The sequence below is a fragment of the Argentina silus genome (assembly GCF_951799395.1).
Source record: "Argentina silus genome assembly, chromosome: 9".
NCBI classification, from domain to species: Eukaryota; Metazoa; Chordata; class Actinopteri; order Argentiniformes; family Argentinidae; genus Argentina; species Argentina silus.
In genome coordinates, this window is record NC_139663.1 from 12,254,846 (window position 1) to 12,268,788 (window position 13,943).

General features: G+C 43.2%; 1 protein-coding gene across 3 annotated transcripts in view; it reads right to left on the reverse strand.

Moving 5' to 3' along the window:
• Nucleotides 1–242: 242 nt before the first annotated feature.
• Nucleotides 243–13,943, reverse strand: part of LOC310810130 (activating transcription factor 7-interacting protein 1-like) — a 17,442-nt gene continuing 3,741 nt past the window's right edge. The window contains exons 1-19 of one of the 3 annotated variants that reach the window (XM_083677781.1): nucleotides 13,796–13,936; nucleotides 10,362–11,041; nucleotides 9,729–10,132; nucleotides 9,298–9,432; nucleotides 8,987–9,061; nucleotides 8,777–8,871; nucleotides 8,446–8,555; nucleotides 7,066–7,131; nucleotides 5,932–6,681; nucleotides 5,715–5,738; nucleotides 5,539–5,589; nucleotides 5,392–5,463; nucleotides 5,237–5,290; nucleotides 5,007–5,096; nucleotides 4,704–4,759; nucleotides 2,839–2,908; nucleotides 2,573–2,692; nucleotides 2,415–2,482; nucleotides 243–2,284 (exon numbers count right to left, since the gene is read on the reverse strand). In XM_083677781.1, coding sequence (XP_083533907.1) covers nucleotides 1,775–2,284; nucleotides 2,415–2,482; nucleotides 2,573–2,692; nucleotides 2,839–2,908; nucleotides 4,704–4,759; nucleotides 5,007–5,096; nucleotides 5,237–5,290; nucleotides 5,392–5,463; nucleotides 5,539–5,589; nucleotides 5,715–5,738; nucleotides 5,932–6,681; nucleotides 7,066–7,131; nucleotides 8,446–8,555; nucleotides 8,777–8,871; nucleotides 8,987–9,061; nucleotides 9,298–9,432; nucleotides 9,729–10,132; nucleotides 10,362–11,034 — 3,423 coding nt within the window. In that variant the 5' untranslated portion in view covers nucleotides 11,035–11,041; nucleotides 13,796–13,936 and the 3' untranslated portion in view covers nucleotides 243–1,774. Of the gene's footprint in view, nucleotides 2,285–2,414; nucleotides 2,483–2,572; nucleotides 2,693–2,838; nucleotides 2,909–4,703; nucleotides 4,760–5,006; nucleotides 5,097–5,236; nucleotides 5,291–5,391; nucleotides 5,464–5,538; nucleotides 5,590–5,714; nucleotides 5,739–5,931; nucleotides 6,682–7,065; nucleotides 7,132–8,445; nucleotides 8,556–8,776; nucleotides 8,872–8,986; nucleotides 9,062–9,297; nucleotides 9,433–9,728; nucleotides 10,133–10,361; nucleotides 11,042–13,795; nucleotides 13,937–13,943 lie in introns of those variants that run through there. The other 2 variants (XM_083677780.1, XM_083677782.1) reach the window with 2 other exon arrangements.

Consider the following 13,943-nt stretch of genomic DNA (forward strand, 5'->3'; position numbering starts at 1 on the left):
TAAGAGACTGGCTCCCTCTAGAGTCAAGTATCGATACACATGTGGGTCCGTAGATTACAGAACTGTTGTGGGAATATTGCATTATTCTTTTATACTGTAGTGTAGGCACTGAATTTATGCCTGGAGTCAACTCAAATGCATTCACTCAAGGGTTCTGCTTTTAAGACGTTTTCTCACTAGGTTCATAAGACAAATCTTCTATCACAAACTGTATACAAATACCCATAATTGTATGGTCTTCATCTATAACAGGAATAGTTTATTTTTATTATTATTATTATCAACAACAACAACAACAACAATAATAATGATAATATTAATAATAATAACAACAATAATAATAAATGTATTAAATCTATAAAGTGCTTTTTATTATACAAGAATATTCTCAGTGCATAAAATAAAAATAATCCCAAAAATATATATATAACCATATCATAAAAGCAGCAATCTAGGAGGAAGGGTAGGCCAGCTGATAAAGATGCGTCTTAAAGCCTGCCTTAAATGCCCCAATAGTCTGAACAGCCCTTAGACTGCCAGGAAGCGAGTTCCAATTTCCACTCTGGGGTGGAATTTTAAATGTTCCATATCATTAAAGTGGATAACTTGGGCATTGACAGATTAATCTACTATATATGATAGACACTTGTCATCTTTTCTGCCTGCCACAATAAGACTGTACTACTACTCCTCCAGCTGGCTCGATCAGCGTGATCAGAGTCAGGCTGGGGGATGTTAAATCATAACTCAACTGTTCTTACTGTATATAACATTTCAGATGTTTGTTTTATTCTATTATTCTATTGTCACTTTATTTTGTTGTTATTGTTTGTGATGTGAGCTGCTGTAACGCCTTAATTTCCCCTCTGGGATCAATAAAGTACCGATCTATCTATCTATCTATCTCTCTATCCATCCATCCATCCATCACTCGGCTGGAATGTAATAATCATCACTTTTTCATCTTTTCAGCACATCCATCAGGTTTAACTGCCTATTTTACTAAAAAGGTTTGAAGAGTTTTTAAATTATAGTTAAGCAACTTGGCACAGTATTAGACCATTTCAGTGCATGTTTATGGTACCATGAAGGTTAATATGCACTAAAGAGGTCTTGTTCCCTGCCAAACCATCTTTGACTGGTACAATACTGCTCCCATGTGGCTAATAACACAGAGCAGACTAAAATTAAGTCTAGTCTATATACATAACTATCAAATGTCACTCTTAAGCACAAATGCCTAAATAGCATCCACAATGAGAGGGATACTGTGAAATAAAGTACATAATCAAACTGTCTAAATCCAAACAACATTTTCACTTTACGGATTAAATCACAGCTGTAATACTTTAGTAAGCGGCTGACCGCAGTAAATGCATAGTTATACCAATACAACAAATACAGAACATGTATTTCTTGTCAGTAGCTTTAATGAACTTTTCACCCAGGCTTTTCTAGTTACCAGACTTAAAATGCACTCAACACAGTTAACATTTTAAACTTTGTTTTTAAGGTTTATTGTTTCATTAAAAAAAACATAAGACAACAAACAAACAAACATTCAGTCCAAGAAAGCATAGGACTAATTACATAAATATATGAACAGAAGTCTATTTGCTCAAAAATGACCCTTCCCCATAACACCAACTCTTGCACCCATAACATTCCTAACTGCAAATAATGGTGAAAAAATAATACATAACATCAAATCAACATTGTCTCTATTATTGCTTTATGTCGTTTTTGTTAATTCCACGTTCCGCTCCACAGTTTCTCAACTGGCAGGAAGTGACCTGATAACGTCAGTACACTGGGGCTCACAGAACGGTCCGAAGCGTCCGTACGCATCTCTGGCGCGCACCGCAAAGTAGTACGTTGACCCAGACACAAACTGTGTGAGGGTGCAGGCCATCGGCAGGGGCAGGGCCTTCACCTCGCCGATCTTCTTCCAGGGGGACGAGGGGGCTGAGTCCTTGGGGGCATCGGGGGCCGAGGTGTCCTGGTGGTAGGCGTATAGGTGGTAGCGGTCCACAGCAGCACAGTTCTGGTCTACCTTGGCCACAGACCAGGAAAGCACGATACCGTTCTGGCTCTGGACCCGGGCCAGCTTGAGTTGAGGCTGCTGGGGAGGGAGGGTGCCCTCCGCCTCTGGGGGCAGTCGCATCGGGCCGCAACACATGACAGGTAACGGGGGAACATGAGACGGCAGGGTGAAAGGTTTCGATGGCGATGCGGCGGGAGTCGTTGTCGTTGTTGTCGAGGAGAGGTTTTTAGACGGCGAAGCCTTTGAGATGATGAACAAAATGAAATGAGTCGCTCGGTCACCTCCTTCACCCTAATCTGTTATTATCTGGGCCTTTCTTTCATCAATGTCGTTTACAGTATTAACCTCTATATGTTTTATCATGTCTCACCTGCAGAGGGCGATGGTGAACAGTGTGCACAGGTCCGCCAGCAGAGTTCATACCAGGAGATGACCTCACTACAGAAGATAAACATGAAAGTATAAAATAGACAATGTTTTCTTTACATCCACAGGACTAAAAAATTGTTGGCAGAAAATGAAGCTTACCAGTCTGTTTTCCAGCTGCAATTGAGGTGCCAGTTTGCACCGGTGCAAATGTGGTTTTCTGACCAGTCAATGGGGGAGAGGCTGCAGACAGAGTCACCAGAGCCTTCTGTACACCAGTTACTGCACACAACAACACAGAGGACAACTCAAGGAGATGCACTATCCACTTTATGCACAGTTACATGTATTTGAATAGCATACACATTAAATACCACAAACTTTCTATCCCCAAAAAGAAGAGGAATGTATAGGGATATCAGCCTCACCGAAGACATCATCATCATCCTCTTCCTCCTCAGTCAAGTCTATGAAGGCTCCTGATTGTTTTACAGGCACCTGGATCCATTCAACAAAAAAAAAAAAACTTTAGAAAACCACAGCAGACATCGTACAGCTCCAACTGACAAATCAGTTGGTTTCAGAACACTAGATAGAACCTAGAACACTCTCCATTACACTCAAGATGACAATGAGGATTGGAATAGACATGGGGCAACAGCCTAGAAATATAGGACGGTGACCTCACCTTGGGAATGAATTAACGGAATGAGGTTAGGCAAAATACAACTGGACTTGAAAAGCCAGCTAAACGACAGAACCACGCCTATTGATTTGAAAGGTACTTATAGTGACCAAAGAGTGGATTATGTCCCAACAAATGGATAGTACAGTACAGTGGAAGTGGAGACATTGTACATGCAGTAAATCGATGGATCGGCCACTATAATGTGCTCCGGTACTTAGGGCCTGGACCTTTCAAACTAACCACGGTTATATGCAGAGCGGTTGGAGCGTTAGTCATTTATTATATGGAGTGGAGTGTCAGACAAAGGGCCAGGACAGAGAGGTTTCAGTCCAACTTTACAGAAAGTGATGTTTAAACCATGCATTTACATGGTAGTTGCATAGGCACATAGTACAACTACACTGTGTTTGTTACAGAACTTACAAACAAGACATTTGAAGCGTGTAGAATGTTAACGCCTATAGTACTGTTTGTAACCACCAGGCAGAAATATTAAAAGCAGGACAAATCAAAAATAGGCCTCTTGGAAACTATTTTTTGGCATTACAGTTTTACATTACATTGCTGAACCACTGTGTAAATTCAGATGTTTCTTTTCTGTCCTGCACTATATATCTTAAGAAATAAAATGAAACCCTCTTTTTGCCAACCAAAATTGCCTTCGGAAAAAAACGAGGTGGAGGAACTCGCAAAAAGAAAATTATATATATATATATATATATATTTATTTATTTATTTATTTTATTTTTTCCCGAGTTCCTCCACCTCGTCTTCATCATGCCGAACACCCTGGGCAGCGACAAAATGGGCCTTGGCGTGGTGGCAATTGAACCCCTTCTGGACGCTGTTCTCCACAGGCTCTCTAAACGGCATCAGGATACACACCATTGAACCCCTTCTGGACGCTGTTCTCCACAGGCTCTCTAAACGGCATCAGGATACACACCGGCTTCTCCCTACAGGGGTACACAGTATCTTCTACCATGAAGTACCCACCAGGAGGGTACTTTGCGTAAATTGAGGACTGTTTAAGGACGAAACTTGTGTACGGATCCTTGGTAGCCAACGAAGGTGTGTATGAACTTGGCATGGCTTTCAAAGATGGCCTGCAGCTGGACAGAGGTGAAGCCAGCAGTGGTGCTTTTGCACGCCAAGATGGCGGAGAAGAACACTGAGGGTCTCTCTGGAGATCCCAAAGTCTTTTCTCAGGTCTTGCCTTTCATCACAATAGGTTTGCAGCAGTGGGATAAATGTGTTGTGTAGACCTGACCATTGAGAGCCTTTCCTTTGTCTCCCTAAGCAATGTAATAAATGTAGACAACTCCCGTCTGAGAAAGCAACAGTGTCTTCTTTTTCCTTTGGGTTTGCAAGTGATTTGGACCTGGGGAAACCAGGTGCGTCAACTGAGCAATCAGTGACATTAATGGATAAATGAGGCTGGCACCAGAGAACAAGAAGGGAAAACCAGCAGACACTGTGGCTCCTGATGAGGGCCGGAGCTGTCTACCCCTCACCCATATTCCATCTACTGTAATAGCCAATGGAAAGTCTTCACAATTGTACTTCAGAGTGAGATGTGTGGCACGGATGGACTGATGTCTTTACCTGTGTGGACGTTTTAGAGGCTGTAGATTTTGCAGCTTGTTTTGAAGCTTGACTTCCTAATTGGTGCAGGGAGAGAGAAAACAGTCATTTGTTTTTGAGGGAGCATCTGGCCTTTCACTTGTTTTTGAGGGTGCAGCTGGCCTTTCCACTTGTTTTTGAGGGGCCAGCTGGTCTCACAGAGGGTGGAGTAGCATAAGTGCCTACATAGGAGGATGAAAGAATGCACATGTCCTCAGTTTCATCAGAGTCATGTTAATTTTCATTCTCTACACTAAGGTGAAATACCTCAGGTACCTGTCTCACCTGTAAATGGTGGAAGGAGAGAGAAAACACCCTCACACAGCATGAAGCTGTCGTCTGCCCGTTGTTTCATCTCTGGTTGACAAGGCAGGACTGAAGGTGAGAGTGTTTAGGCATGTGCTGCACACGTGTGTGTGTGTGTGTGTGTGTGTGTGTGTAAAATGTCTTCCCTCAGGTGATGGGTGTTTGACAGGTAATATATTTCATTGGTAATATATTTCATCCTCTCTCACCTGTTTTTGAGGGCCCTGTAGGTGCTGATAAAGGGGCAGCTTGTTTCACAGTGCCTAAATGGAAGAGGGTGCAAGAAAGCTTGTCAGTTTCAATGACGTATGAGACAGGATAGTATCTATTAAGTTAACATGAAATATCTCAATGTTTGTCTCACCTGTTTTTGAGGGCCCTGCAGGTGCTGTGACAGGGGCAGCTGGTTTCACAGAGGGCTGATTGACCTGAGTGCCTACATGGGAGAGGGTGAAAGATTACACATGCTCTCAGTTCCAATGTCATGTTCATTGTCATTCTCTCCACTAACCTGTTTTTGAGGGGGCAGCTGGTCTCACAGGGGGTAGAGTAGCGTAAGTGCCTACAAGGGAGAGGATGAAAGAATGCACATGTTCTCAATTTCACAGTCTTATTCTGAGCATAAGAATAAGATCTACTTGATTTTATTTATATTCTAAGGTGAAATATCTCAGGTATCTTTCTCACCTGACAGAAGGGCAGCTATGTATCCTGTAAATGGGAGACAGAAAATGAAAAACACTACAGATCAAGATGTCCCTATATCTGTGTAGTTACAATGTAATTACAGTAGTAGCAACAACGGCATATTGACAATTATACCATATTATATGGAAATGAGTGGTTGTGTTATTACTTGTCCAGGGTAATAGAACCCTGGTATCACATCTCAGGTATTTCTCACCAGTTGTGGAAGGCAGTGCAGGCGCCGGCACAGGAGTAGCCTGGTGTAAAGACGGCTGAGTGGCTTTAACAGCCCCCGTTGGCGATCTTGGTGATGACGTAGAGTTCACCTCAGAGACGGTGGTCTGATTGGACGTTTGAGCGTTGCTGTCCGAGCTGGATCTGCTGACGACCCCTGTGGTAGCAAGCTGGGGCGTCAGGATGGCCAGTGTGGAGGGCGTGGTGGTTGCGGAGGGCGTGGTGGTTGCGGAGGGCGTGGTGGGTGCGGAGGGCGTGGTGGGTGTGGCAGGTGAAGCAGGTGCCTTGGGGACCTCAGGCGGGATAGCAGAGGTGGGAGCAGGAGTCCTCTGCAGGAAATAGGTACATGTGGGTGTCTTGGTGGGGTTCATCATGGGCGTACCGAAGGCACTCAACCCAGTAACGGAGGACATGGGGATGAGCTGGTTGTTTGCTCGGTTGGTCAAGAAGCCTGCCCCCCCACCAGGCAGCTGAATGAGGAAAGGCTGGAGGGATATGGCGGTCTGCAAAGACATGGGGGATTGGACTGACAGGGGGGCCTGGGCCAGCGGGATGGGCGTAGCGGTGGTGGCTGGGGAGGTCCTCAGCATCAGGGTCTGGGTGGTGGGCTGAGACACATTCAGCGGAGTTGTGGGTGAGCTGGGGGTGGTGGTGGTGGTGGTGAAAGAGAGAACAGGGGCACTGGCAGAAGAGGACGATGTGGAGGAGGGGGGGTGTGGCAGAGGGGGGACTCCTGGGGGTGAGAGATATGGAAATGTGTGAAGCAGGAGGAATAACAACTGATTGATCATGAATAAGGGAAAAGACAGTATCATTGGGATGAGGAAAAACCTGCCATTGCACACTGTGTTATGACAGCGAGCGTCACTCCGGATTCCGGAACGCGGAATCTCAACCAACCTGTTGTTAGACGTCAAACCAACCTTTGAAACTGATGATTGGAAAGCTTCTGCTATCTTAGATCCTAATTTGTGATAGTACTGCACCATCCCATTCCTTTCTATGGACTGCTATTTATATATAAATATATAAATAAATAAACACATATGGAATTATGTAGTAAACAAAGTGTTAAACAAACCAGAATATGTTTTATATTTTAGATTCTTCAAAGTACCTTTTGCTTTGATGACAGCTTTGCACACTTCTGGCATTCTCTCAATCAGATTCATGAGGTAGTCACCTGGAATGGATTTCAATTAACAGGTGTGCCTTGTCAAGAGTTAATTTGTGGAATTTCTTGCCTTCAACCTTAATGTGTTTGAGACCATCAGTTGTGTTGTGCAGAGGTAGGGTTGGTACACAGTTCTATACAGTAAATAGCCCTATTCGACTACTGTTCTAATCCATATTATGGCAAGAACCACTCAACTAATTAAAGAGAAACGACAGTCCATCATTACTTTAAGACATGATGGTCAGACAATCTGGAAAATTTCAAGAACTTTGAATGTATCCTCAAGTGCAGTCGCGAAAACCATCAAACGCACCTCAGATTAGAGCCCACATAAATGCTTCACAGAGTTCAAGTAGCAGACACATCAAAATCAACTGTTCAGAGGAGACTGCGTGAATCAGGCCTTCATGGTCTAATTGCTGCAAAGAAGCCACTACTGAGGAAGAACAACAAGAAGAAGAGAATTGTTTGGGCCAAGAAACACAAGGAAGAGACATTAGACCAGTGGAAATCTGTACTTTGGTCTGATGAGTCCAAATTTGAGATTTTTGGTTCCACCCGCCTTGTCTTTGTGAGACGCAGAAAAGGTGAGCGGATGGTTTCTACATGTGTGGTTCCCACCGTGAAGCATGGAGGAGGAGGTGTGATGGTGTGGGGGTGCTTTGCTGGTGACACTGTTGGTGATTTATTCAAAATTCAAGGCACACTTAACCAGCATGGCTACCACAGCATTCAGCAGCGCCATGCCATCCCATCTGGTTTGCGCTTAGTGGGACCATCATTTGTTTTTCAACAGGACAATGACCCCAAACACACCTCCAGGCTATGTAAGGGCTATTTGACCAAGAAGGAGAGTGATGGAGTGCTGCGTCAGATGACCTGGCCTCCACAATCACCCGACCTAAACCCAATTGAGATGGTTTGGGATGAGTTGGACCGCAGAGTGAAGGCAAAGCAGCCAACAAGTGCTCAGCACCTCTGGGAACTCCTTCAATACTGTTGGAAAAACATTACCTCATGAAGCTGATTGAGAGAATGCCAAGAGTGTGCAAAGCTGTCATCAAAGCAAAAGGTGGCTACTTTGAAGAATCTAAAATATAAAACATATTCTGGTTTGTTTAACACTTTTTTGTTTACTACATAATTCCATATGTGTTCCTTCATAGTTTTGATGTCTTCAATATTAATCTACAATGTAGAAAATAATAAAAAATAAAGAAAAACCATTGAATAAGAAGGTGTGTCCAAACTTTTGACTGATGCTGTGTCACGCTATCTGACACGAGACAATGGCCATTGCATAACCTCATTCCTGCTCACCTGTGGGTGCAGGAGTGGGGGTTTGACTCTGGTCACATTGCTTCAAATCTTTTTGAACGTTTTTCATCTTTCGGGAAGCAGATAAGGATGCTGGTCTCCGGGGAATAATGCTGAAATAAAATATAACATCACTGTTAAGTCAAAAGCATTTGATCCTATGTTGTAGAACTCTCAATTCCAATTTGATATTAAATGCGTCTAGATACGTTGTTGTTGTTGTTGTAGTAATTCCCTTTTGGGTTCAACACATGCCCCTTGAAGCACATGCTGTGACATGTCTTTCCTCCCAATCAAATGAGAAGCACCAGTACAACTCAATCTAATGACTGACCACTGGCTGGGATTGTCTTTTCCCTCTGGGGTGGTCGTAGTGACATTCGTGGAAGCAGGAGTCAAAGTTTTTGCTTTAGCAGGTGGCACAGGCACCTATTGAATGAAGAGGAGACCACCAGGTTTTTGACTTCCAACAGTACAATTATCCTTTGGAATCATTGAAATCACTGGCATCATTGAAGTATTATTTGTCTTCATCGTCACACACCTCTGGGGGTTTCTTGGCATTCTCCATGGCCTGGTTGGCAGCTACAACCTTGCTGGAGATGCGAGCAATCTTTTTCTGAGAGGATACAAATGTAACATGGATAATTGTAATCTACATAATATTCCAATTATCCTAGACTGTGTGTGTGTGTGTGTGTGTACACACACACACACACACACACACACACACACACACACATGTAACTCCCCATTAGCTACTCCAGCCAAATAAGCTTTCACTTTTTAAAGAGACTGTGCATGGTGTGTGTGTGCGCGTGTGTGTACAATCCGTCAATCTGCGACACAACTAACCTGCAGGCTGTTGACTACACTCTGGTGTTTGGAATATTCCATTTTGTCCACCCTGTCACGGAGCTCCTGGAGGCTCCTGTCAAACATTGTGAGCTGCAGCACCCGCAACTGTTCCCCTACCAGCTGCTTCACCACCTACAGAAAAGAATAGGAAAGAATAGGAATAAAATAAAGAATTCTATTATCCGTTCTGACATTTTCTTTCCATCATACGCATCATAGCAGATGGAGAAGAAGGAGAGGGAGAGAGGAGTTTAATGAGTGAGTGAGAATGAGAGGGCTCTTGAACGTGCCTAAATGCCCAAATCTAACCATATTATTCCAAGTCTCACAACACAGGGAATTTGCTGTCCTTTGACAATGACTTGGGAAACAGAGATGCTGTTTATGTATTTAGACAAAGAAATATTGAATGCATGTATTTCACCAACCTTCTCCAGCCTGCGTCGGCTCTCCGGGCTCCCATGGATCTGTAGCTCCAGATGTGCCTCCAGCTCTTCTCCATCTACTGTCCTAGGCATCTTCTCCTCCCTCGCCACCTCCTCTCCATCCCTCTCTCCAACTGCTCTGATCCACCTCTTCTTCATCAGCCACTCCACCTCCCCTTCATCCCTTACTCCATCTACTCTGGGCTTCTCAACTGCTTCTCCTTCCCTTACTCCCTCTACTGTGGACCTACACTCAAGTCTCTCCACCTCTCCATCTCTGTTTACTCTGGGCCTCTTCTTCAGGCTCTTTAACTCCTCTTCATCCCTCGCTCCCTCGCCATCCGTTGCGTCTTCAAACAGGGCTCGTTTCCTTTGTGGGGCGCACTCCTCCACCCAATGTTCTTCTCCTTGGTTAGAAAGAACAGCAAACATGCAGTAAACATACAGCTCACAGGTCAGTTGGTTATTAAAAGTCTATAACAACTAATCGACTGAATAACAAAGTGTATACTCAAGAGTTTTTTCTTTCAAATGTTGGTGATTCTATCCCTCAAAAACACATCTGAACAGACTTTGCCATACGGTTGGCGTACATTTGTCAAGGTTGACGAAGAAAAGCCCGAGAGTATGGTTTACCTTCATCAGACTGAGGGAGTGTTGTACAAGGTGGAGGAGGATCAACTGGAGCAGAACTGTGAAAACGTTTCATTGTTTCCATTTCTCCTTCTGTACTTTCTCTGTGTTCATCCTCTTTATTACTTCCCTTCTGTTCCTTCTCTTTCTCTTCTTGACTGTTTCCTTCCTCCTGTTCATCCTCTTTCTCTATGTCACTTTCTATGGGTTCCATCTCTGTCCCTTCTTCATATTCTCCCTGGTCCTGCTCTTTCTCCTCATCCCTCTCCACCAGGCCATCTTCATCCTCACTAAGCATCAGGAACCCCGGCCTGACCTCCTGGTCTGACTCAGCCGTGTGTGACGGGGAAAGGGAGGGGGAGCTGGACAAGGGGAGGGCCAAGGCAGGGTTAAACATGGTCAGTGTGTCCAGAGTGTCAATACATGGAAGCGCCTGGGGTCCCCCATCAACCCCTCCCTCTTCTACCCCTTCATTTTCTTTATCCACTTCTATGGGCGCTTCACCCTCGGCGTGTTTCCCGTTTTCCAGTGGTAGGAGCTGGGGTGGGGATGGGGCAGAGCACCGGGAGGAGAGAGTAGCGTGGAGAGATTCCAGTTGCCGTCGATTACTGTTTTTCATCGTCTTTCTGGCCCTGAAGACCTTCCTCTGGGGCTCCTCCGCCACAGCGACATCCATGCTTGGCCTGAGAGGGGGGGAGGAGAGAGAGAAAGCAGGGGTCAGGTATCAGAGGAGAGGGGGAGAGAGAGAAAGAAAATAAGAATAATTGATGATATTAGTAACATTGAGGAAACAAAGTACTGCACATGCTGTCATAACTCTCAATTGACAACAGCAGAGGGTGTCGCTGTCACACTGACATGGGCTCTGTTTTTATTTCATCCAGCTTCTGTTGGGTTGTGTGTTATACTGGTACTTTGTTTTTTTTAAATATATATAATTGTTTATTTATATATATATATATAAAATGTATTTATTTATTTAACTTCTAATCATATGTTCATGGCAGAACAGCCTGCAGAGACCTTCCAACAAGTTATGTGAGCGAGCACTCTCCTAGGGTTTAAATGAGAAAGATCCAAAGCCCACTGACAATACTGCCTTTAACAGTCGAGCAATAGCAAGGAAAATGCTGACTCTTCTTTCCAAACATGTTATAGGCTAGCCTAAACAAAGCAGTCGCATAACAAGACTACATTATCGTGGATAAATTCATATTCTGAATATGATAGTCTGGGCTGAATATGTTGAATGGGAAGTAGCTGCAGTTGTTGTAAACCAACACTAGAGGGTGCTGCCAGATTGATGTTTTTTTTGAGGAAAAAAAAGGGGTGGAGCATGTGGGGTGCAATACGTTCCAAAACAGTGGCATTCCACCTCAGTGTTTGTACAAGAACCAGAATATAATACATTCCAGAGACCCAGCTAACGACAACCTACACATGTGAGATTCTATACATTTACAAACACAAACCAGTTCCCACCAGATACTGTGACACATTTAATTAACTTTGTTTAAGATCCAAGGGATCTTAAACAAAGTTTAGTGCAAACTGAAAACTGAAAAAAAATAGTGCAAACTGAAAACTGCATTCAAAACATAAAAAGCATATAGTTGCTTCATTCAATTCAGACCTAAACGTTGTAATCCAAAAAAGGACACACCCACAACAAGCAGCCCCTCCTCCTTACACCGTGGTAACTTTCATTGGTTGAGTGCAAAGCCTGCCTGGCAACACAAGATGGTGGTGACATCTCCATTTTTCACCATGACCAAGTTAGATTACCAGGACTTTCAAGTCAATATTAGAAAGTAGCTGAATTAACTAGACAGTAATGTGTCATAACTTTGGTTTGCACACCGCCATAAAACCCCAATAACGAAGAAGCTGAGTTTACTAAAACAAAATGCCTAAAACAAAGTCACACTGTGACCTCCATTCTTGTACAATATCAGGGAACTTAACGACAAAAATAACATGCAGTCATTCGCTCTCTGATGAATCATCCACATTACAGTACATCTTCTCCACATTAACCTAATGCCTCATATCTCTCTCTAAATACAGCAATCCTCATAGAAAATTACTGTTCAGCATTGGCCATACCATTAACATGGTTGCAGTGTGGGCGGTGGGAAAAAATATCACACTGTATAAAGTGCCACGCTAAGAATTCATATACCCATAAACCATTCATTCACGAATTATGAAAATAAAATAAAAACACTGATTTGTGTTTCCTAATCATCAATGATGCTGATGATATAATAGCCTCCAGTGGTTAAAGTGGATGGGATGACAATCCTTGGTCAATGGGAGCAGCTGGAGAGAAGGCTACACAGGTGTTAGTTCCAGCATTTCATCCTTAATTTATCTACTCATTATCGCCACCTTGATTGCGGACATGGGCCTAATTATATAATTGGTTGCAAGAGGTTGTTTTTTTTTAGTGCAGGACAAGAATAAATGCTGGTAAATGTTAAGTGGGATTCTTGGGACGACTCTACCATTAACCGTTACCTAACCCTAATCTTTACTTTAGCGGTTTTAAATCTCAACTTTAATGTGGTGACGATCTGGCCATCCCAAGGATCTCAGTTTCACAGTATGTCTCTCTAGGACCACTGTTGTCCTGTCCAAATGATAGTAGATAGATGCTAAAGTCATTGTCTAAACAGCATTGCCTGCAATCTAACATTGACGCAAACCATGTCCCCTTGGATATTTCAACTATGGAGAAGATGGAATATTTAAATTTGCTGCATTAGCTTCGGCCCTTGGCCGAAAACAAGAAAAGTGAGTATCGTCAATGCATACCATAGATTCCTGTGTGTGACCACTGTGGCCCAGTTTTTCAAAATCCACCCTCCACTTGCTTCTTCTCAAAAGAGCATTGGAGGAAAACATCTTAGGGGAGTAACCTTCTTCTCCTCCAAAGTACCTTGAGTAAGTAGCGAGGAGATGTGAGGAATAATGTTCCTAACAATTGAGAAAGGGCTGTTGTTGTTGTTGTTGTTGTTGTTAACAACTTGTGGTACTGAAAATCTTTTCAATCTCTTTGCACTTTCAATGCTAACCTCCTCAAAATCCCATTTTCTTGGGAAAGTGTTGCTTCAATCCTCGCTTTCTGCACAATCAAACCTAGCGTATCATGCTTACTGTGATGAAAGCAAGGACAGATCATACACAGTAAAATACATTTGATCAGAAACACAGTTAGCCTAAGACTAACATGTTGGATACAAACAAACACTGGCCAACTAAAATACTAGCCTTTTCCTCACCAATAGCACTTGCAGAGAACACAAAGTAACAACTCAGTGAAGTTTATAAAAAGAGACTACAAAGACTAACCTACTACACTCATCAACTCAAACCACATGTGAAACCAGGGATGATGATGATAACTTAGGCTAAACAGATAGTGGACGACTCACCCTTATCATCAGTTTCCAAAGTATTGTCTGGTAGATGGCTCTTTAGCAATTACAAAACTAGCTTTTATTACTGTTAGCCAGTCTGTTGTGCCAATCAATGGTATCACAACAGAAGAATGACAGTTGAAGGTTGACTACAGAGACTCAA